General features: G+C 38.3%; 1 protein-coding gene across 2 annotated transcripts in view; it reads right to left on the reverse strand.

Moving 5' to 3' along the window:
* The window catches only part of fbxo38 (F-box protein 38), a 53,495-nt gene that overhangs the window by 13,987 nt on the left and 14,382 nt on the right, over positions 1-25,126 (reverse strand). For both annotated transcript variants that reach the window (XM_023328611.1, XM_023328612.1), the window contains exons 5-16: positions 23,841-24,006; positions 23,281-23,556; positions 19,249-19,342; positions 16,641-16,771; positions 15,769-15,939; positions 15,532-15,674; positions 8,214-8,394; positions 6,816-7,007; positions 6,546-6,701; positions 2,083-2,763; positions 788-888; positions 234-336 (exon numbers count right to left, since the gene is read on the reverse strand). In XM_023328611.1, the coding sequence (XP_023184379.1) occupies positions 234-336; positions 788-888; positions 2,083-2,763; positions 6,546-6,701; positions 6,816-7,007; positions 8,214-8,394; positions 15,532-15,674; positions 15,769-15,939; positions 16,641-16,771; positions 19,249-19,342; positions 23,281-23,556; positions 23,841-24,006 (2,395 nt within the window). The remainder of the gene's footprint in view (positions 1-233; positions 337-787; positions 889-2,082; positions 2,764-6,545; positions 6,702-6,815; positions 7,008-8,213; positions 8,395-15,531; positions 15,675-15,768; positions 15,940-16,640; positions 16,772-19,248; positions 19,343-23,280; positions 23,557-23,840; positions 24,007-25,126) is intronic.

Raw genomic sequence — 25,126 nt, forward strand, 5'->3', positions numbered from 1 at the left:
CAGGGTTGTGGAGTGGAGGGTCCACCAGATAGCTGAACCTTGGATTGATTAAGAGCAGTGTGGTTTTTGTCCTGGTTGTGGAACACTGAACCAGTTGAGGAAATGTAATTTTACATTGATAAAAGGTAAGTAATTTGTTGCCAGGAATTAAGACTAATTACATATTTACTTAAGATTGCCAAATGATGATCAATTTGAGACAAACATCAGTGTTACCACTTTCTCTTAATTACCATGAATGAACATCATTTTGGGACAGTCTTTGAGGACCAGGTCCGTGATTCCACAGTTGGTCAGAGTGATGCCCACCAGATTCTTACTCTTCAGAGACAAAACCTGTCCAAGTAAAACGTATGTCAAAAAAATGAATAAAATTCATATCCATCAAGTATAATGCTAATTATTCCTCAAATACACATACTAAGTAGAAACTCTAATTAGATTAACAGAAAAAATGCATTGCTCAAAAACAAAAGGAAAACTACAATAAAACATCCTAGACCAAAATAAGTGGGATATTCAAAAATCTTCGTTACATAATGGAATGCTTGGAGAACAAAGCAACATAAAAATTATCAATATACTGTAAATTCAAATTAATAACCCATGTCTAAACTTTTTGCTTATGAAATTTCCATCAGGTGTACATTAGGCATTGTTCAATGTGAAGTAGTTAAATAATAGGTCTATCAACTCAGATGGATAGACCATTTGAGTTATCACCCATTGTGATATATTATTCAACTAAAAACAGCAAATCAGTCAAGCTTCCTTTGTATGTATTCACTTGTATATGATCATCCTCAGTGACTGGGTCAGAGGTGCTGGTTGATTTGTCAGCCATCCGTTTCCTCCTCACTGCTACTCGAGGCCTGGCTTTTGAAAGATCTACAAAAGGGAAACATAGTACATACATTAGACAAAAACTCAGGAAAAAAATGTGTTCTTTGCAATTCAGTTTGCATTGCATGTCATATGTCTTAGAGGAATTCTTCTGTCAGTGGAATGTTTTTCAATTTAATACACTAAGAATTTCTTTTAATTCCCTATTTTAACCAGTTTCTTTTATCTTTTTCATTTGCTTAAACAAAACTACTAAAATGCTAAATGAGACTATTGATAGATATTAAAGAGGGACTTATTTGGATATTTTAGCAAAAAACCACTTGTAACTGTGGGGGTAATCACAAAATCTTAAGCATGACTGAATCCTCACTTTTAAATCCACCACAGAGAATTCAGCTAGGCTTTTAGCCAAATTGTCTAAAAAAAAGCTATATCCAATCCCCTTTTTATTTAAACCTTTTAGAACAATGTTGCTTATCACCATGTTTCTCATAGCCCTGGAATGGCACTGCTGAAAGTCAATAATGAAATTGTACAGCCTCAGAAAACTATATATTGTCTATAGCTGTATCACTGGATAAGGTTGGATACCTTTTTATTAATTTACAGATGCTTGAATATGCTGTAATGATCAAAAACACACTAGGGTGGGCTAGTTAAAATCTGTCTGACGGAGTTTTGTTTGTTACAAATGATTGATACATCTTCCTCTGTTCCCAAAATAGGTGTGGAATAGCAAAGGATTATACCCTTGAGCTATTGGGTGCCTTTTAGACTGTGTGTGTGTTGAAAGTGTAGCTGGGTGAATGGGGTTCAAGAGTAAATATTTTTGAGTGGTTAGCCGCACTCATTACACACTATGCAACTCCATTTACCTTTTATTGATCAGCTAAGACTTACAGGTGTACCCTGATTATTTAAAATGGAATTTAAAAATTCAGATATGTAATTTGTTTGAAAGAATGCAGGGATAAACAGCATGATCTGTGGGGATATCTTCTAGAAAAAAACATTAAAAAATCAGAAGCAGGAGCAAATTTTTACTGAAGTATAGGAGCCACATAATGTGGTGTAATAATGTGGCTTAGAACTGGATCTCTTGATGTGGAAAGTCAAACCGATTTTTCTACAGAACCACACTCCAGTACTAGCCTCTGTTATACTAATCAGTTTGGTGGAGGAAAACTCTAACTAGCAGAGCTCCACTGAAGTCATAAATTTTAAACTTAGTATGACCTGATGTAGGTTCCAAAGACTCCAAAGATGTGTGGGTGCAAGATCTTGTTAAAGGCCGCCTTGGAACAAAGTTCTGACCGCCCTCATTATGCTGGGAACAAATAACAGATGGTATCCCAGCATTGGTTGGCTGTCTGCCTCCGTGTCTTTCCTGCTGTGCTGATGTCCCAGTAGAAGAACAGCCTGTTGTCATGCATCCCACACTGACAGGACCAGCACTCTCCCCTTTCTCACTTGTGAAACTGTCCTCGGTCTGCATGTCAGACTTAGCACATTCAGTCCTACTGCATGACGTAGATCTGTAAGTGGTTGGTCTGCAGGTGTTCTGGTTAGTTATCCTCCCAAATCCATCCACATGTCCGGAGGGAGCTGTATCAGCTTCGACCCTGCTCAAAGATCCAGTTATAGGTCTTGTTCTGCTGCTTGATGCTGCCCCAGTACTGCCAGTGATTTGAACTTGCCCACTGTCAGCCCTTTGTCTCACAGTGCCCCCAACAATCTCAGAGGTCTTTTCTTTATTTCCAGATCTCCTGCAGTTTTCTGTAGCAGCCTTTATGTCTGCCTTGATCTGTTCACTGGTCACCTGACAGCTCTTCTCACAGGTGCTCTGTGTCACCTGAGCCTTTCCCTGATCAGAGACAGGAACGCTTTTGCATCGTCGTAGAGGAGTCTTTCCTTTACCTGAATAAAAAGAAGTATATATGTACACAAATTTATTTTATGTTAGAGTAGAAAGATAGAGGTATGTCAAAATAGAAATTTAAAATGTGCAACAGATTTCTGAAAAAAACTTTTATTAAAACAGTATGGGACGAGGAACTCGGTGCGGATGTGGAGGAGGAACAGTGGGAGGCTGCCAAAAATTTAATTAATAAATCCTCAATTTGTGCCTGATATACCTTAATCTAGTGCAATATATTCTATAAAGTGCATTGTACAAATGCAAAATTAGCAAAAATGTACTCATCAGACGCTTACAAATAGGTGTAGACAGTCGCCAGCTAACCATACTCACATGTTAGTTAGGCTTGTCCAAACTATAAAGCAAGTTTTGGGGTAACATTTTCAAAACACTTACTCAACCATATAATCAGACAATCGTTCCCAATCCATTCAGCTATATTTGGCAACCCTGCAGATGGGTGCTTTTCACGTTCTCTGTAACAGGTCCTAGCCTTCACTACCCCTTAGGCTAGCAGACTTATTTTACTTAAGTGGGAACTAAGCATTCCCCTGTCTCATGACCACTGGGTTAGAGAAGTTCTTTACAATCTGAAGCTGGAAAAACTCAGATTTTCACCTAAGGATCCTTACAGCAAATTTATGGAGACCTTGAGACCTTTTCTCTTTAGTTGGCACATCACTTTGCTCCCTCATACAGAAGCAAATTAAGCAAATCTGTTGGCCCTCTCATCTTTATTTAGTTCTTTTGTTGATGATCAATATATATTCTTCTTATTATAATTATTTTATTTTTCAACAGTAGTAAAACAGTTTTAGTCCATGGTTTGCAAATTTATGGTAAGCATTTAAAGATTACCTTAGCCCAAATTAAACACCATCCCTGGGATTTGCCAAAGTCACTAAACCATACCTGGATCAGTTCCAAAAGCCAGTTGTGAAATGAGAAGAGCAACTGTGATAACGTGTTCTGTGGGACCTAGTTGACTCAGATTACCAGTTGGTTATTCCATGGAAAGAAGCAGTATGAGACATTCAGATGTAGGCTCTTAGAACCTAGGCAAATCTTCTCCAATAAACCAGGTAGATAGATTCTCTTTGAATTCTGAGGTGGGTTATACTCTACAGTCTAGGGATCTAAGTACCGGAGGTGTACACTGTTAGGTGTTAACCCTCTCATAGGAAGAAGTAAGTTGGGGGAGGCAAGTGCTTCACAAAGGGAGCATGTATTAGCCTCTCAGTGACAGGAAGTTGGAAGGAGAGGAGCACTTTGTGCAACAACAGCTTCAAGGAGATATCTTAAAATGTTTTCAAGTTCCAGTGACCACAGTAAACTATCACTGAAAATATAAAAGATATCCCAGATCTTGGAGAACATGCTGGGAAATCAAAAGTAACGCCTCATGCTGAGAAGTGAAAAGACTCCCAAAGAAATTGCAAGTCCACAAAAAATATACATTCTCCCTCTTTATCGGCTCTATGAGCTATGAAGTACTCCCACTCCCTCATGTGGTTGGCCTGTGTTGAGAAGCAAATGACTAAGGCAGCGGTCATTTAATGACCAGGATATGTAATCAAACAAAGTTGGATAACATGAGTAAACATAAGTTAAACACTGATTCTGAGAGTGAACTTCACAGACTACAGAGTTCTGACTTAAAACCTAAAGCCACAGGATATTTGTGGTCGAATGACAGATCCCAAAAACACGAGGAAAAAATAGCCTAACATTTGTCACTGCTGCTATGCCAACATACTTTCAATACTAAAAGATTTGTTCTTTTAACTTTATTGCCTTTTCAATTTAACAACACAGCAGACGATTTAAAATATGTTAAATGAAATGAAAACAATAACATTCCACTAAGTCCAATGACAGAACAGAGAAAAAGAGGCAGAAAAACAGTCATTTTATATGTGGCTGGTGTATCTGGAAAAACTAAGAAGGATATGTTCCAAGTATAGTGCTTTTGATTTAATTAAATTCAAAAATAAATTATACAAAGAGAAACTTAACTGTTGTAACTCGTGTTATTAAAGTCTCCAAAGAGACGTTGTGGATGCTGATACTGTGAGTAGGAAAGATTTCAGGTAAGTGGTCAGCAAAGATGGGTTAAGCTGACACACTGAACTCGTCGCCAATCTCGCGTGCCACCTTTCACTCATACTAGTACACTGCATGCACTTCCACAAATGCAAGACCATGCGATAAAGGCTGTGTGGTGTTGCATACATTGATATTCAATGATGAGTTTTGTTAAAAGTACCTTTCAAAAATAAAATCTTAGCAGGTATGAAATACACTTTTCATTAAGCTCATATTTCTGTTTTTAGAAATATTTTTTATTGTTCTCATATAATATTCTACTTTAAATGTCATGTTTTCAATAACTAAGTAGAAAATCATTGTGATTAACAGAAATAAAGGCTTTCAAACATCCATCTGCATGAAATTATATGTAATATATTTAATTTAGTGATGAGGTTCCTAAAATAAATGGACTTTTCAATCATAAATTTATTGAATGGATGTGTAAAATACTATACTTCTCAACTTCCACAATTACTTTTCTTTCTGTTCTTTGCTCTCACACTTCATCTGCCTTGACCAACGCTCCTATGGCAACTTGAGCGAGAGAACTTTACTTAAAAGATTTCTATTGAGCTAACTTGGAGGAATACAGTTTTTTCAAAAGAAAAAAAATAATCTAAAAAAAAATGTTCAAAGCTACTTTTGAGATTCAAGGTTTTTCTTTTCAGTTTCAGATTATTTTTTTGAAGTTTCAAAATTTTTATCCTGTTTTGACATGGATGACAGTGGTGTGGAACTGGATATGTCTTTAAACATCATTGATATTCTATGTGTAGGTGTCTGATTTTGAAAAACAACAAGCTTCACTGATATAACCTGCTTATGTCAACACACCACACCAATATCAGTGGAAAAAATATGATATTGACAAATTTGAACAGCATTTTAGTCCGTGTTTAACATTTCCCATGCTCTCAAAGTAAAGCGAAAGAGAGCTGCAAGACTGCAGCTCTCTTTCTGCCACTGAGGTCAAAGCTCTACTTGGCATGGCTTCCTCTTCTAATGCTCCTGCATTAGAAGAGGAATGCTTCTTCCTCTTCATTAGAAGAGGAAGAATGAGAATGAAAACAGATAGATTCACTATTGATACTTGAGCAGTCTAGAGAAATGGCCTGACATAGCCTGGTAATCCGCCACTGTCTGCCATATTAGAAGTGGAATTATGAATCAATGGAACCAGATTTTGTCAGCCCCAATTTAGCTCCATAGGTTTCAGAATTAAATTCACTTGTTTTGCATATATGCAAAGCCATAAATGATACATATTGACAGCATATATGTATAAATATGCCCATATATTCATAATTGCAGCTAGTATTTTGGACAAATGTAGTCTCTCTTGGTGACTTATGAAAATATGGATGTGGTGCTCATGCATTTTCTTAGTTGGTCCAGTGTGATTGTTGTAAATTGATTCCAAATTTGCTGTGGTGTCAGGGAAAAATTGGATAAGGTTCTAATATTGATGGCTGACGATGCGGAGGTGCTGTGCTCTTTGCCTCCGTGCCTCCTTCAGCTACACAGCCCAAAAAACAATCAAAGAAAGCAATGCCTCAATTAAAAATGTACTGAATCTTTACTTTGGAGAAACTAATAAAGATTACACTAAAAGTTGGCCCAACAGAAAAGATTTATTTAAATCTACAGGGTAAGAGAGCACTTAGATGTGCGTCCTGAGTTGAGCTCGCACCTTTTGGACAGGATGCTGGCTCCTGCAAACAGGTAGGTGGTATTAGCCTGGAAACGAGGCCTTCCTCTTCATCACTATCAGAGTCTGAAACAGCTGATGGAAGCTTAGGAGCAACAGCACTAGCGGTTCTACACCGATGGTTCACACCACTGGGACCTAGAGGTGGAAGGGAAAAAATATTGTTAAAAAAAGAATAAATTAGTTAAACTTTTCTGAACAACAAAAATAGGAGAATATTTTACATATCCAAAGAAAAGAATTGTTCAAAACCTGCTTGTTCCTCATCAGGAGGTTGTGATGTTCCAGCTTGACAAATGGGGCCTGCCATATTTTCTATCCCTATTCCATCTTCTGCTTCTTTTATGTCTATATGAGGCTCTATCTCCATTTTCTCTTCCTCATATGCAACCTCATCCACTTCTTCTTCATCTTCTTCCTGCAATCCATTTATTTCTAGCGGCTCTTGGAAGAAAATACATACAAATATTATTCCTCAAGTCCACTGCTTTGTGGGATAAACAGAAATAGCAAGGGTTTATTTAGAGCAGTGTTTCTCAGCGTTCTTTTTGGGCCAGCGCCCCCCTATCCATTATCCAAGTGTCCACAAACCCAGATTTAGACAGATTTGTGAAAAACAAGTAAAGAAGTAAGGTAGGTAGGCAGAATAGTTAGTTACTTAGGGCATAACCTATTTGTACCGAAAATATGGTAAACCTGTTAATTCAGAACGCACAAAAGTACAGCCTTGAATTTTTGCCTGAATATATGCACAGAATATTATATGCAGAACTAAGTGTGCAATGAAACATTATAGAAAAAAAATGCTAAAAAAAACAGACACCCAACCAAAAAATGATGTTGAGCAATAAAGTCTATAGAACCTCTCTCTGTATTTAGATTAATTATTCCCCTGAGACAATGCCAAGCTGAATGTAAATATCATAGATAATGGTAAAAAAAACATAAGGTGACTTCCACATGGCTGCCTGTAGCATTCAATCAGCCCGAACCTCTTACATCTTATTTACCACACCTGTGAGGTGGCAAATAAGACATCTTATAAATAGCAATTAGGAGGAATCGCCATAAGAGGAAGTTTTACTAACGGCTGCCCATGCTGTGTTGACGTTCAGCTGGGACACTTTGTTGTCGAAATATCAACAGTACTCCAAAGTGATTTAAACTATTTTACTATTAAATATGGGCATAGTCTTATTAAAGGCCCCTTAACCTTCATCCCCAGAAAATACAGTGGAAAAACGGCACAAGGGCTTTCCGTTGCAGGTTAAGGGGTTAAGAATGTCTAAACATTAACTGTTTTCAAGTGGTTATTAAGATTTGGCTGTGCCCACTTGTACTACTTTATTCATTTAAAAAAATCCAAGCAAATCTCCAGTCAGTTGTATAGTTTCTACTTACAAGCTTCACAAAATAATTAAAATCTTAATAATTTCAGAAATTGAAGAAAAAAATAAAACAAATGGAATATTTTTTAGAATCGCAGATGTGCGATTCTAAAAATATCCTATTTGTTTTTTTGGAACAAATTGCACAAAAGAAAAATCTAAAAAAAACTTTTTTTTTCCTAAAAAAAAAAAAACAGTACCAAGTCTGTCAAAAGGTTCACAGAAGAGATGAATGCTTAAGTTATATTTTTGTAGAACTTACCATCATGTTCCTGCTGCCTTTGGTTGTTATTGATATTGTTGACAGGTGGAGGAGCAGGAGGCATATTGGCCTCATTGGGGTGATGGTGCTGATTATTGTCATTGCTGGCATTCTGGTTGCTCACAAGTGCAGATGACACACCAATACCAGTTCCTGCGCTCAGTCCCACTCTGGCACAGCCCTGTCAGACACACAAAATCGACACTTAGGATGCAGTTCACACCAGCCCTGTATAGTCCGCTTGAGTCAAACTCTAGTTTGTTTATTTAGAAGGTTCGGTTTATTTGGGGAGGTCTGAATGAACAATTGAACCCTAATGCAGACCAAAAAGGTGAACTCTGGTCCGCCTTAAAAACTTTGGCCACTGTTTGGTTGAAATAAACTCTGGAGTGGTTTGAATGTAGTGTGAATTCAAGCAGACTGGAGTCCACTAATTTCAATAGTGGCGATTATGCAAAATTTAATTATTGACCAATATAAAAGAGAAATATGCTTAGTCCTCTCTTGCATCTTGACAGAACTGACAGAAACCAAACTGTTTATAAATTTATATTCAGGGAGAATACATATTTTACATATCAAATCAGCAATTTTCTCAGCTTTAATTAAAACCTTATTTTACAGAAATCAGGTAAGAAATAAGGCTAATTTTTGTGAAAGACTCCTGTTCATCCCGCATTTGAACATTATGGTTTTGAGGATATGACTCATAGTGATGGTGCCTGCAGGAGCACATCACTACCTCCAGTGATGCACAGCAATAATGCCCAATCCAGTTATGTATGTATATCAATGGAGAAATACTTTAACAGCTAAAATCTGATTAGCTCAGATTAACTCCATTTTTGTTTACATTGTGCAAAGAAGAAAGTTGCACTGGTCTTCTTCAAAGGTTTTATGTCAATTCCTTCTGTAGTTCTTGGTGCAGTGCTGCACAGGTGAAGGGGGGAGCAGGTTTTTCAATTAGTTTTGGTTGGTTTAACACAGTGCAGTATGAAAGCGAACCGCACCAGTTAAAAATGTAACAAATGTTGCAATTCTGGTCCCCAGTCGAACTAAATATACTGGAGTAATGGGTCTGAAAACACCCTTAAAATGAGAAAGCGTATGACTGATAGACAAAACTGTTTCAGATCATTCTCAAAGGAGGTAGAGACTTGGCCAATTATTATTGGCCAATTATTGAGCAGTAAAAGTGCTGCAAAGGCCTATGTAAGAACAAGAATTGTTCCACAACTTTAAGTGACTTTTTTGGCAGTCTTAACATGTTCAAAAACTCACCAAACTTCATCAAAGATTATGAAATGAATGTGGGCATGTCCAAGCTGCTCTAAAACGCCCCCTAATGTGGTCAAAACGTACATCATAGAGAACTGGAACTTGGTATATAGATAGAAGTAGCCCCAAGCCATAGATTGACAGATCATCATGACATTAGGTATCCATGTTTAAATCATCAAGACCTACAAAAAAGTGTTTGAAACCATGACCCAAACCCAACATGAACTTTGTCATTTTGGATCAAGGTCATCACTTTGTCTCTTCTGCGCATTCTGGTGTTGCATCTTGGAAGTATTTTATTTGAATTATTGCTATTTATGAATAAAGCACTCTCTTCATTTTTAACACACTTTATTTGCCCAGTTATTGTTCAGCCACAGAAGTAATACAGAATCTGAGCTGCGTGCTACGTCACTGTTTTGTTGGGTAGCGGAAGTGTGTCAGTTGGTCAGTTCTAACATTGTAGCTCTGAAAAACAAGAAACCTTGTAGCAGTTTTCTGTCCATCAGTGCCCGGCTGCTTCTGAGGAGAACAATTCCGAAAGAAAATACACACAGCGTGAGGCAAATAAAGTTGCCGCACGCAATGAAGGACCCCTGTCTGTTTCATGAATGCAACACTGGATTTGAGCAAACTCCTTCTAAAGCTTTTGACATGCAGACTTCACAATCACTCAGCACAGTCTTGAGGCATTGAAGATCTAAAGTTATGAACTTTAGCTGCATCAAAGCATTTGGGCGTGGCCAGTCCTCAAAATCTAACCGTTTGACATAAAACATCAAGGTGAGATAACTTCCACACACAAGCACTGGGTGCATCACAATATCACTGTCATATCAGACTACCACTCATCACATTCACATGGACAGTTGGTGATGTTTATCATTAGACATTATAAAGTCATATGCTTGGCTGCTAGTTGGGTTCCTTTTACACTTTGACTCAGAGATTAAAATGAGTCTGATGAAATGGAACATGATGCTGAATCCAGGGTTTCCCTCAGAAAACTCGATAAGCCCTAACAATATCTATTTAACGTCTACATCAACTTGGCTGCACACTGCTTTATAGATCACTACATACTTTGAGGTGTATTGCGAGCATGTCATTGGCAGCCCCCCCTCCCCGCCTATGACATAAACTTGTACAACTTATCTTTAATTAAAGTATAAATAATAATAAATGTGAATGAATTGCTGCCTACAGGGCAATTAAAAAAGAATGAAACAAAAAACAGGGCAATATTTCATTATTTAAATGTAAGTGAGCCAAAGAGCTACTTCTGTTAGCCTGTCTCTAGAACCGCATATGGGCTGCAGGTCTGAGGCATTTTGTTAGCATGTTTTCTATCATTCTTATAGCTTGATATTAAGCCTTATTCAAACTGGCCACCCACATTAATAAAATTGTGAAATAATATTGACCACAAAACACTGTATTTGTAAAAGATATCAACGTTTTCCCTACACAATCCTAACAAATGTTTTTAATGTTGAAAAAAACGTTTTCTCTATTTATTATTATTTATTAATTTATTTGTATGATTTGTTCTTTAAATTGCCATTCATACTATTTTTCGGTCTCAGGAAATGACTGATGTCTGGTTCTTTAGGTTCTGATGGATCTGAGGTGTTCCTCTCCTGACCCATTCTGTCTGATATCAAACAACCCACTGTGCGCCACTGAATATCACCGACCCATTTTTTTAATGCCCCTATTAAACTTCACTGTAATTGCTTAGCCTGGAATGTGCGTCTTCCCACTCACGTCTGTATTTTTGCTTCTAAGGACGGTGTAGTATCGGGTGGACATTTTAAAAAGACGCGGGTTGATAGCAGCTCGGCTGCGTAGTGTCCGTCTCTACGCAACCATGACAACAGCGTCAGTTCGTGGGGGATGGGGAGAGGAGTAATATTTAGGTCCCACAACGACAATTTGCTTAACCTTAATATTTTCCGTGTTTTGTTTTGGTCATTATTACTACACTTATTGTTGAGACGTGTGTGATAGGTGTGTCTATCAGACATTTATAGCAATACGGAATAAATCGCGTCCCATATTGGTTCAATACGGGGCGGAGACAACAACCACCTGTCATTTTAGGCTAACTAACCTGAATATTTACAACTCTCTTGTTGATACACTAATATTACTTACCTACTGTCTTTCAACCACTTTGAAAAGCTTTTCTTCGTCTCTCCAACATTTTTATCCCTCCCCCTCTTCCATTTTCTGTTTTGTGCGTCGGAGTTTTTTTTCTGCTGCTCCATCTTTAGCTCCCTGTTGTCAAATGCATTAATACAATTCAAATTTAAAAGGAAAAAAAAAACGCGCCTCAGCACATTCTCGACTGTACGCTGCCCAAGCTATCTGTATGGGAGGGAAAGCGACTGGCAGGAGGGGAGGGGCGCCTAATCAGCACTGTTCCTCTGTTATTGATCATTTCATACACAAGCAGCTGTTAAGTACATAAAATGCTGACTAGAAAAAAAATTCCCCACATCGTTTTTGCGCCCCCTCTAGTGCAGCGCCCCTATGAATTGCATACAGTGCATACCCACTTTTTGCGGCACTGTTTATAGAGAATGAGAATGTTATTACATTTTATTATTTTTTTATTATTAAGCTGAGACAAAACACTGTACACTTAGGATTTAATTAGGAAGTTTACTTTGTAAAAATTTAAAGAATTGTCTTGATAGTTTGATTGTGTTGTGTTACCATGGCTACAATATGGTGCAATCTTTGTGTTTGAATTGGGTTTGTTCACAAATACATCACAGTAAACAAACAATATTCAGTGATTGATTTTAAACTCGGCCAATAAATCTGGTCTCCCTCTCACAGACTTCACCTTATTTAAACACCGTTAGTGATGCTGAGGTTCTTGATAGGAAAGGTTTCGGGGGGTGGGGGGGTTTCTGTCTAACGCCCCATATTACCTTTGGCCGGCCCTGCATGTACAGCGACTGCGATGAGCATCTCTGGAATCTACCTGAAATCTCCCGCTGGCCCCTATGTCAGTCTGCCGATGCTTTGGAGACAATTTGTTTCATTTAATTGTGGCCTGTTTGGTTTTATGCTGCGGTTCTAATTATTGCTACAGTATTTTCCCTGATGTTTATTTTGCGAACTCTAAATGCTCTGGGCCGAATCTTCCTTTAACACTTGAGGTTCTGCAATAACTTCTATTTACAGCCGGTCACCTCCAGCCCAGATCCCACCTGCAGCGGCTTAAACCCGCCTGGTAGAAAAGGTAAGGAGAAGCATAGCGAACATTCACCAGTTGGTACCGGGGCTTTAGGTGCGTCGCGACTTGCGGTGACAGTCGCAGTACCGTGTCTTATGTCAGGATGTCTGATATAAAGACAGACATTCTTTATATCTGTCGGTGGGACCGACTCAGACTGCCTGTAGAGAACCGGGCATTTAGCAGCCTGATTAAGTTAAAGTCAAAAGTTTTCTATGCAGCCGAAGCATTTCTATGTTTAGGGGCGAGGTGGGTTTTTTCCCGCTATTGCGATTGCAATTAAGGAAATACAAATAGAAACTGTTTTTCTAAAGTCAACATCAGACCTATGTTTTTATTCACAAACCAGTGTATGAAAAAATATTCTTGCCCATAATTTGATAGTTAGAGGGTACAGATCAGCCCCCTCCTCTTCACCATGGACCCGGTGTCTGAACAACATGGAGGCAGAGAAACTGAGAGTCATTATTAGACTGAGGGCAACCAGACTAATTTATTTTGCTAAATTATTATATTTAGATAAATATAATTGCTGAGGGGCACAAGCAGGCCTTCTGACAGATTAAAATAATTAAAAATTGAATAAAAATGTTTCTGGGGAAAAAAACAACAACTCAAAAAGGGCACTCGGGGCATCAAGGATAAAAGGGGCAGGGGCTCAAGCATCCTTCACCCCCCCTCTGCACGTGCATGCTTTTTTACCCTCCTCCTCATAACTTTGAGGAAGAAGCTGCATCTCATCTTCTCTGCCCCGTGCGCGCTCTCTCGTTATGTGGCGCGCACGTCTGCACTGCGTCGTTCTCAGCGTCTGTTCTTGCATTACAGAGATAACTCAGTGGGGCATCCTCTGTCCGCCCAGAGTCTTTCTCACTAGTTGTGTGAGGCCATCTCACAGGCTTACACTTCCTCTGGACTGTGTGAACCACAGGAATAACTTGTAGTTGCGCTTTCAGATGTGAGCGTTGAGGGAGCAGTGAGAATGATTTATCTTTGTAAACAAAGAATCATGTGGAGCCTTTACATCTCAACATGCTGCTCAGCACCTAATTCTGTCTTCCCTGTAAAGTTTATGTATGCGGTCCTGGGTGGCTGGTGCGTTGGTGGTTAACGAACCAGCGCAAACCACTCATGAAGGTTCAGCCTGGTGAGGAGCTTTCGCACTCTCGTAGTCACGCATCATGCTGGTTTTATATTATTTTACTTTAAAAAGTAAAATAATATTTTTTAATTTACCTCTTCTCTCCCTGCTGCCCTCTGGAAAGAGGTTCCGCAGCATCCGGTGCAGGTCCACCAGGTTCTGAAACAGCTTTTTCCCACTTGCCATCAAACTGCTGAACTGGACTGCACTCAAAATCTGGTCTCCACTTCATACCTTACACATGTACAGAGCTAAGTAACTTCCATTTTACTGTCAGTCCTGCACTTTATATTTTATATTCATATTTATATTCATATTTTATACTGTATTTTATTTTATTCTGGAGTAACCTCACAACATTGGAACCTCAAAACACTGTCCTGAGCTGTATGCAGCCCAAGTCTAAGTCTAAGTCTATTATCTTTCTGGTTATACGATGCACCAAACCATATCAAATGCTTTGCCCACTTAGTCAGCCAGAGTTAATGCACGCGGCCACATGAAGAGCAGAAAAACTTGTCCCACAAACTTGAGAAACCAAAACAGTTTCTGTTAAAAACTCGACACACACAAAATGGAAGTGCTACTAAAGCCACATTCGCAGAATTGAATTCAATCTCCTGTTTGTTGTGCATCTCTGTGCGCAGTGCAGGGCTGGCCATCATGCAGGGCTGGCCTTGAGCAGAATCACTAATACACCGGCCAACTGGGAACACATACATAAACTTTACAGGGAAAACAGAGGCACAAGCTGGGCAGCATGTTGAGATGTAAAAACTGCATTTAATTCTTTGTTCACAAAGACAAATCATTCTCAACACTCCCTCAAAGCGCACCTCTGAAAGTTATTCCTGCAAATCACATAGAGCTGCGCAACCAGAACTAATCTTTTCTGGGTTTTAGACTCCTGTGACCAGTTTGAGTGAAAAGAGGCACGCAATCCGCGCTGAGGCAAACTTCAGAGAGCAAACAATGGCAGCGCGGGAGGCAACGAGCAGAGGCGCCATTGGTGTGATTGGTCTGCTCTCCTGGCTTTAAATGCATCAACTATAAACCACTCTTTTAGGAATAAATCTACTCCGCTAGTGAAATACTCAACAGAGATGCTTGTATTCTAGCTTTTAAGAAAATTAAGTGATTTTTAAAACATTTTTATTGTTGTTCATTATTATTATTATATTTTTCCTAAAAACAAAAACAAGCAATGCTTAGCCTGGCTGGGGGCTAGTGAAGTATGGCGGGCTGCCAGGCTTATAATACACTGGGGGAAACCCTGGACTGCCACAGCTCCCCAACCATCAGATTTAGTAAGTTTTCTCTGGTAAACCCTGGTATCGATATCAGCAAGTACCTAAACTGAAATACTCGTACTTTGTCTGAAAAAAACTGCCATCAGTACACCCCGTATTGAGAACCACTGGTGTATAGTAACATGAAATTGACAGCATGGAAGCAATAAGAAAAAACACTGGTAAGTGACTTTACTATCGGATATATTGATAACAAACATGAACAAAAACTTTGGTGTCTCTAATACGGGCATTCCTCACCCTAAAAATGTTAGTAATTTGCTTACTTTTCTCTTTTACATAACTAGAAAACCCCAATGCTTAAAAAATGGATGATGTGAAGGAGAGTGTCTAAAATACCTTAGGTGGCTCTCTGAACATTTGGTCCAAGCAGATGAACTCCAAACAGGGAAGTAACTCTACGAAGTGGCAGAAAGATTCCAATCTGATAGCATGACAACGAACTAAGGTAAGGTCAACAAGACGGCTCCATCTGGAGTGATCTGAAGATGAAGGTAGCAGAAGACACATCTGCAATTCCACATAGAGACTAAATAGAAGACTTTAACATGTCAGCATTAGAAGCAAGAGGTTTACCTGTGATCCACTGATGAGGGTTATGAAGGTGAGGACAGTTGTAGATAAGCAGATATTTAATATTGGTGAACACCTCATTTACCACCTTGATACCGATATCCGTGATGATGCCAGGGTTCTCAATGACATCAGCTAGGCCATATTTCACCAGCTCCAAGTGACTCATCTTACCTGCATTAGCAAAACAGCAGAACATTTACCTGTTTTCACCCAGTTTATTATATATAAAAGATATAAGTAAATTTAGATTTTATGGCACATACACTAATTATACAGTTGTCATCAAAACGGGTTGGTCTTGAAAATGAGACTTCAAAACTTAAAGATATTTACCCATATTAAAAGGTGAGAAAAAATAACAAACTAGCCAACTAATTTACTACTTAGCAGCAATCTAGGGAAATGTCTTCTTTGTTGGTGCCTGAGAGCTGAAATTAAAACAACTCTAAAGAGTGTATATAAAAACCTTGTCATTTATGTTTTTTAATAGCGCATTCAAAGAACTCTAGTTTCCACTTAATGAGTTACAATAACATTTAATTTCACTTTGGGATGAATAAAGTGTATTTGAATTTGAAAAATGTGAACATTAGTGTGTATTTGTGCCAACAGATGCACACTGGCCTTTTTACTGGATAAAAACTATGTAGAAGTATGTTTAGATGTCTACAAACCAATCAGAGTGGGAGGAGATATGGTCCATGTAAGTGTTAACAGCAATATCACCAGGAGTGTTTTTGACTCCTCAATAACTAATCAGTCAAACCAACCAGAGTAAACAATGAAACAAAAACAGGTTGAATGCAGCCACCACAAAACAAGGCATGCTGACTTAACCACATTTTTTTCTAAGCTTTATGAGAAATACAAACATTGCAGAAGAAAATCATCCACATATCCCAAATGGAGAGTCTCAAACTGGGGGAACTCAAGTTCGGCCATTTTCAGAGCTGAGAAAACTCCATCTTTAGTAAGTGAAGGCTGGATTCGGAGTTCATGAAGCCTGTAAAATACAAATGGGATAGAATTAAACATGAATTTATTAAAATGTTTTAAATAATATACTCAGTAAATCAACAATCTAAAATGCTGAGGACTACTATGAGACCCAAGCAGCAATAGTGCTATGAAGGCCTATTGTATTTGCCATGTTTTTTTTTGTTTGTTTTTTTTCCCCAACACTTTATGTGGCTTTTTGGAGGCCTCAACATATTCAAAAACTCACCAAATGTCACAGAAAATTGTCACTTCACAGAATTGTTTGGATTTCAATAGCATCCAAAAGTGGCCGTGGCCAAATTGCTCCAGAGCAGTGTTTCAGAGTCTTGGTCCTCAAGGCAAACTCCCCTGCATATGTTATGTTAATCATCCATCAAATAAAATCAGCTGGGCTGAAGCAAGGTAACACCTCAAACATGCAGGGAAGTGTGCTTTGAGGCCAAGGGTCGAGAAACACTGCTCTAGAACAACTATCTGAGACAGGCCAAACCATACATCATAGAGATCTGAAGCTTGGTATATAGGTATATATCCTTTCTAAAAGAAGAAAAAAAAGTTTCTTGAATACATGTCCTAAAATATACAGGGAGTTAGCCATTTTGAGTAAAAGGGCATATTATGGCCATGTTTTACATTTTATCACATTGACATTTTCCTATTAAAAATGAAACACTGAATCAATTAATTTGATTTAAAACCCTAGTATTTAAAGACACACACAATTAAAATTAGAAAGAAAAACAGATATAAAAGGGAAGCACCAGAATAAATAATATAGAGAAGGTAACTGAACCTTATGTGCTTGTTAATAAGAATGAAACACTAACTCCCCTTCAACTGAATTCAGAACAGAGCAATTGACCTCTAACCAAAGAACGTGATTAGGACCTATTTATCAAAAAAGTTTAGCAAACGTGAACTTTGAATTTGCCTACTTAAACAGCCTCATTTGTTTATTTATTTAGTCTCTTTAATCAAAATGCATTTTAGAAATAGATAAAGGAATACAACTCATTTTGAACCGTAAGCTAACTTCTTGTGTTGCTCCTACTGTAGTGTGTGATCACTAGACACTATAATTGGTTCTTCAGTCAATCAGGGAATACCCAAACTCCGCCGATGTAGCTGACGTGCCCTCGTTAGTAGACATTCTTGCCCTCGCTCCTGGCTTGCTCCATTCTGGGCCAGACTGCAGCTCTTTTCCCCAGGTCCAATTTGCAGAAATTTTGTTTGAAGTGGTTGCCCAACTCCTTGAATGTCTTGGAATCTTTGGTGAGTTTCCAGAAGGCATTCCAGTGGTGCCTCATGCTGAACTGAATCAGTGTTTGTCAGTGTCTTCCTTTTTGTTTCCACAAACAATGCGCGGTATCCACTGCGTTGCTAATTGATGAGGCCCAGTGTGGTGTGATCTTGGATAAAATATCAACAACTTCTGTGCAGGTATCTTCTTTATTAATTTTCTGCAAGCCCTGGATTTTCAAATTCCAACTGCGTTTAAAGCATTTTGGTTCCAACAATCGTTCCTTCAGCACCACACTGTCTTTAATGAGCACAGGCACATCTTTTTCCAGGCCGGATAGTTTAGTTTTATAGTGATTTATATGAACTGCACTCATTTTGGCTAGCTTAGAGATGTTACCCACCATTATCATGTTGCGTAGCTGCACACTCAAGTCATCCATCTTGTTTGTCAGCTTGTTAATGGCTTCCACAATTAGGTTGCTGATAACCTCATTCTGGGACACAATTATCTTGCTGGATTTTTGTTTTAACATATTTATAGGCAATATTAGTAATGTTTTTGGTGCTCATAAAAAAGCTCTAAACTTTATATAGGGATTAGTGCATTACTGCTTGAAGGAAGCTGCCTGCCTGAATTACCATCTTCCCAGAAACCAATATATCTCACTAGGGGGCTTTTAGTGCTCTGCCTAATTGCATTAAACTGCTAAATGAGAAACGCACTGAAAATTGCTCTTGATTTTATGTCTTTCCTATTTTCAAGTGACTTGAAAGACTACTTGAAAAGTCTTCTGGAGAAAAGTCACCAGCAGAGAGGATATAACAAACCTTGATACCATCATCCTTAGCTGACATAAACTCATTATAGTACTTTTATTTCCAGCTAAAATGTGCATCTCTCTTCTCCCTCCATTGTTTACATTTGTGTTGCTACATGGTACTGCACATGAAATATCTGTCCCCAAGACATTTGTAGGAAATGAAGGAATTTATCAGGAGAAATGTAGGAAATCAGTACTCTTGAGAATTAAATTTCAATCCTCAAGAGCACACACAAATTCTGCGCAGCTCACAGAACATGCGCAGTTTGCAGAGTGTGACAGTGTATGTGAGGCTGTCGATCTAAACAAAAACATAGCAACATAGCAACAGTTCAACAGATATTCTCTCCAAGAATTAAACTCCATAATGATTATGCTAATACTTTTAATACATTCATTCAGCTAAACGGCTGAGTACCTGCGGGCAGCAGTGATAATGAGGTAGCCCAAGTCCACTTCCAAGGCATTCTTGCAAGCTCCAAACACAATGGTGTGAAGGTTTCTAAATCCTCCTAAGTAAACACATAAAGGACTTAAAGACAACATGACCATTTTATACTTGAAGAACTAAATTGTGTAAAAAATAGCAAGAAAGTTTAAAGTAAAAAAATATTAAAAGATACACATAAATTCATTAAAAAATAAGTTACTAATAAATAAAACTGAAAATCATAACACATAATGAATAAATCAGGTAGTTATTGCATAAGTTATTAAATAAAGAAGCTAATTAAAAGATGTACACATTCATGTCTCACAGTATAATTTAATTACTTACAACAGTTACACAGTGATTTAATAACTGCACTTTCTGTAAATTTAGTCACATGATTATTTATTTATTTCTGTATTTATTCTTAACTATGGCCAGACAGATCCTCCACAGTCATGAGCTATCTCTGCATTATGCTGCTATAAGTTTTGGATGTTAGAGGACATAATGACTACACTTCTTCACTTTGATGCTCTCTAATTTTACCATTTGCTGTTAATTCAGCTTTTAACTTTATGTTCTGTGTCTGTTTTTCTCTCCAGAGAAACAAAATCTGGTCTGGTATTCTTCTTAGCTATGGCATCATCATTCAGTCTGTTACAATATCAGGTATCCAGGCTTGATATTTATTCCTTGATTATTAATAATCCTCTCATGAACACAGCGATGTTTGAGTAGCTAATCTAAACTCCTGTTCTGCTAGTCAATCGGTCTTTGAGTCGCCTTTTGGGTTAATGGAACCGAAACGCACTGAATTGCGCAACACCTTGTTGAAACAATAATTACTGATTATTAATTTTAACACATTTTGTTGATTTTTTAAAAATTATTATTCTTTAATGAAGCAACAAATGTTTAGGATCTTAGTGAATATTTTGATAAGCCTGTCAGAAGAGGAAGTGCTGGTCTCAGTGTCCTGGTGGCGTTCAGTTTGTCACCTACTGCCGAGATCGACTCAAAACCTTCCCGTGATCGACCGGTTGATCGCGATCGACGTATTGAGCACCCCTGCTCTAAACATGACAAGGAGAAGACTGATCAGAGATGCAGCCAAGAAGCCCATGATCACTCTGGAAGAACTGCAGAGATCTACAGTTGAGGCGGGAAAGTCTGTCCATAGGACAACAATCAGTCATACACTGCACAAATCTGGTCTTTATGGAAGAGTGACAAGAAGAAAGACATTTCTGAAAGATATCCATAAAAAGGATCATTTAAGTTTGCCACAAGCCACCTGGGAGACACACCAAACATGTGGAAGAAGGTATTCTGGTCAGATGAAACCAAAATCAAACTTTTTGGCCACAATGCAAAACAATATGTTTGCCGTAAAAGCAACATAGCTCATCACCCTGAACACACCATCCCCACTGTCAAACACAGTGGTGGCAGCATCATGGTTTGGTCCTGCTTTTCTTCTGCAGGGACAGGGAAGATGGTTAAAATTGATGGGAAGACGGATGGAGCCAAATGCAGGACCATTCTGGAAGAAAACCTGTTGGAGTCTGCAAAAGACCAGAGACTGGGACGGAGATTTATCTTCCAAGACAATGATCCCAAACATAATGCAAAATCTACAATGGAATGGTTCACAAATAAACGGATCCAGGTGTTAGAATGGCCAAGTCAAAGTCCAAACCTGAATCCAGTCAAGAATCTTTGGAAAGAGCTGAAAACTGCTGTTCACAAGCATTCTCCATCCAACCTCACTGAGCTCGAGTTATTTTGCAAGGAAGAATGGGCAAGAATTTCAGTCTCTTGATGTGCAAAACGTATTAGAGGCATACCCCAAGCGACTTGCATCTGTAATCGCAACAAAAGGTGGTGCTACAAAGTATTAACGCAAGGGGGCCAAATAATATTGCAAGCCCCACTTTGCAGTTTTTTATTTGTTAAAAAAGTTTAAAATATCCAATAAATTTTGTTCCACCTCACAATTGTGTCTCACTTGTTGATTCTTCACAACAAGTGAAGAATTAATTATAATTGTATAATAAATTATACATTTATTATAAATTATAAATAATAATTATTATTATTTTGTGCACTGTATATGCACTGGATATACATTTTATGCACTGTATATACTGTATATATATTTTATGCACTGTAAAATATATATACAGTGTATCACAAAAGTGAGCACATCCCTCACATTTCTGCAGATATTCAAGTATATATTTTCATGCGACAACACTAACAAAATGACACTTTGACACAATGAAAAGCAGTCTGTATGCAGTTTATATAACAGTGTAAATTTATTCTTCCCTCAAAATAATACTACATACAGCCATTAATACCTAAACTATCTGCATCAAAAGTGAGAACACCCCTTAGTGAAAGTTCCTTAAGTGTCAATATTTTATGTGGCCAGTATTATTTACCAAAACTGCCTTAATTCTCCTGAGCTTGGAGTTTACCAGAGATTCACAGGATGTTACTGTCCTCCGTGATGACATCATGGAGGTGGCAGATATTCAAGACTTGGTGCTCCTCCATCTTCCTCTTGAGGATGTCCCAAAGATGTTCTTTTGGGTTTAGGTCTGGAGATATGCTTGGTCAGTAATTCACCTTCAGCCTCTTCAATAAAGCAGTGGTCATCTCAGAGGTGTGTTTGGGGTCGTTATCATGCTGGAACGCTGCCCTGTGATCCAGTTTCCAGACGGAATGCTCCAGTCTTTCACAGTACATATTGGAGTGAATGAAATATAGTGCACCATGAGTATACCTGCTGCACTTATGCAGCCCCAGACCATGGCATTCTCACCACGCTTAATTGTAGGCATCACACACTTATCTTTGTACTTCTCACCTGACAGCTGCCACACATGCTGGAGACCATCTGAACCAAAAAAAACTGATCTTGGTCTCGTCAGACCATAGGACCTGGTTCCAGTATTCCATGTCCTTTGTTGACATGTCTTCAGCAAACTGTTTGAGGGCTTTCTTGAGTACAGACTTCAGAAGAGGTTTCCTTCTAGGGTGACAGCCATGCATACTCATCTGATGTAGAGTGTGGCATTTGGTCTGAGTACTGATAAGCTGACCTCCCACCTCTTCAATCTCTGCAGCAATGCTGACAGCACTTCTGTGCCTGTCTTTCAAAGACAGCATTTGGATGTGATGCTGAGCACGTGCACTCAGCTTCTTTGGACGACCAACTCGACGTCTGTTCTGAGTTTGATCCTCCTCTTTTAGCAAGCTGCAGCTCAGTTCCAGGGTGTTATCAATCCTCTTGTAGCCTTGGCCATCTTCATGTAGCGCAACAATTCATCTTTTAAGATTATCAGAGAGTTCTTTACCATGAGGCGCCATGTTGGAACTTTCACTGATCAGTATGAGAGAGTGTGAGAGCTGGAGAGCTGCACTACAAAATTTAACACACCTGCTCCCTATGCACACATAAGACCTAGTAACACTAACTAGTAATTTGACATTTTGAAGGAAAAATGACAAGCAGTACTCAGTTTGGACATTTAGAGGTGTCGTCTTTTAAGGGTGTACTCACTTTTGTTGCCGGTGGTTTAGACATTAATGGTTGTATATAGAGTTATTTTGAGGGAAGAATAAATTTACACTGTTATATAAGCTGCCACCGACTACTTTTCGTTGTGTCAAAGTGTCATTTTGTCAGATGATTAATGCTGGTTCTGATTGGCTGTTTCTGACTGAGCTGAGTAATTCTGCAAAACACAGGGAGGAGGTAGAGGAGATCGATCAATTTTTTCAGAAATTATCTGCCTTATGCTAGAACATAGCAAATGTAAATGCATATGTAAAATCTCTTTTTTTTTTGTTTTAGTCACATGCTGCACATTTAAGACATTCAGTTCACTCATAACGGCGCCAAATACTGTCCCTTTAACATGGATCAATTTAGAATATAATTAATTGAATGGGAATTGAATGCCTATCTGTACAATAGACAATCGTATGACTATTATAATGTCTTACCTGACCTCCAGCTATCCTCCACCACATGTTGGATAAGGCCTCCCAGGAAAGGAACCCTCACTAGCTCCAGTTGCTCCAAGTTCCGGGCTGATGCCAAGCCCGTAACCAGTGGAACATATTTCAGGGAATTGGTTGGTCCTGCACAATTCCTCATCACAAAAGATCTCAGGTTCACACACAAAAAGTCCTTAAATGGTTGTGGCTTGGTGAGTCGGACCCACTTCAGGTAAAGGTGTCGTAGCATAGACACACATGGAATCTCTGGGACATTCACACCTGCAAAAGTCATTTGAATTAAATGCAGCTGTAGCATTTTAAAATGGGAGCTGAAAATATCTTGTGAAAAAATAGAATCACGTATTCATTTCAGAGACGAACAAAAAAAAACAAAAAAAACATCAACATTAGCGAGACCTTGTTAGTCATGTCCTGGACTGTGGGAGGAGTACTCTGAGACAAATCATGCATGCTGGAAGGTAACAGTGCTACTAACTGCACCACTAATGTATACAATTCATATAAAAAAGTCATGTCTCTTTTGGGTATTGTACCCCACTCACCCACAAGGTGTAGTGTCTGGAGTTTTGCAGTTACAGGGATGGTAAGTTTATTCTCAGCAGGAATTGGAAAAGCCCCATTTCGGTTGCGAAACTTTCCCAGAATGTGAACCTGAGGCATGTAGTTCCAAATGGCTTCCACTAGCTCTAGATGAGAAGTCTCAAGACCCTAAAACAAAATAATGATCAATGGTTATTTATAGCACTTTTCATACAGTTGGGTGTAACACGTAACTCTTTAGACAGATTAAAAACAGAAAGAAGGACAATTACCAAAACACTTTATTGTGTCAGTGTGATTAAATAAACACATAAGGCAATGGTGAATTAATAGAATAGAACAGAAATATGCTTTATTGTCCCACAGCAGGCAAATTAGGGAGTAGGACCAAATACTACTTTCACTATATAACAGGAATCCTCAAATCCAGGCCTTGAGGGCAAGTGTCCTTGGTCCAACACACCTGATTTAAAGGCTAAATTACCTGCTCAGTATACAATCAAGTTCTCAGGGTTCTCCTCAAATCCTGGATTTGAGGATTCTTGCCATATAATAAAATAGATTTCTGGAATTTAAATAAAACTACAAAATTTGGATTTTCACAGAAAAATGCAATTCAAAAGAAATGTAAAAAAAATATCAGCTGTTAACTAAATTTTTGGTTGAAAATTGCCAGAGCATTTGAAGTTAACTGCAGAAGACTTGCAGAAATGTACAAAATGGGCAGAAGCAGCAGAAGAAACCTAAATACATAAAGAAAACATATTAAAGAGGAGAGAAAACTTTCAGTCAATGCAAAAGTCCCACTCAGATTATTTGACATTGGTGCAGAGCACTGCTTTCAAAGCTAATCAAAGAATAAATTGCTGTAGAGTTACAGCAATTTATGAGGTAAAATGGGCTAAATAGTTAAAGCTAACGAAAATACTATTGATATCATCTAGGCTAGTACTAGTATGTTGACCTACTGTAACATATTCTATACAATGTGGAAAAAAACCAAGTAAAAGCTAAAAATTGCTAAAAAGTTAAAGCTAGCTAAAATACTCATGATAGCAACAACTAACATGTTGACCTGCAATAGCAGCATGCCATTGTAAAAATCTCACCTGCCTGCTCCATGCCCATGTATCATGCTTACAAAACCCTACATAATGAAGTCTGAAACAACCCTATTAAAATAAATCACTGTTGTCCTGGTATTGGAATAGGAGTAGTATTTTTGAGTCATAAAATGGCTGCTGCTTTTTTTTTTTTTTTTTAAATCAGGCACCGACATTATTTAAGC

The sequence above is a fragment of the Xiphophorus maculatus genome, chromosome 23 (genome assembly GCF_002775205.1).
Source record: "Xiphophorus maculatus strain JP 163 A chromosome 23, X_maculatus-5.0-male, whole genome shotgun sequence".
Classification (NCBI taxonomy): domain Eukaryota; kingdom Metazoa; phylum Chordata; class Actinopteri; order Cyprinodontiformes; family Poeciliidae; genus Xiphophorus; species Xiphophorus maculatus.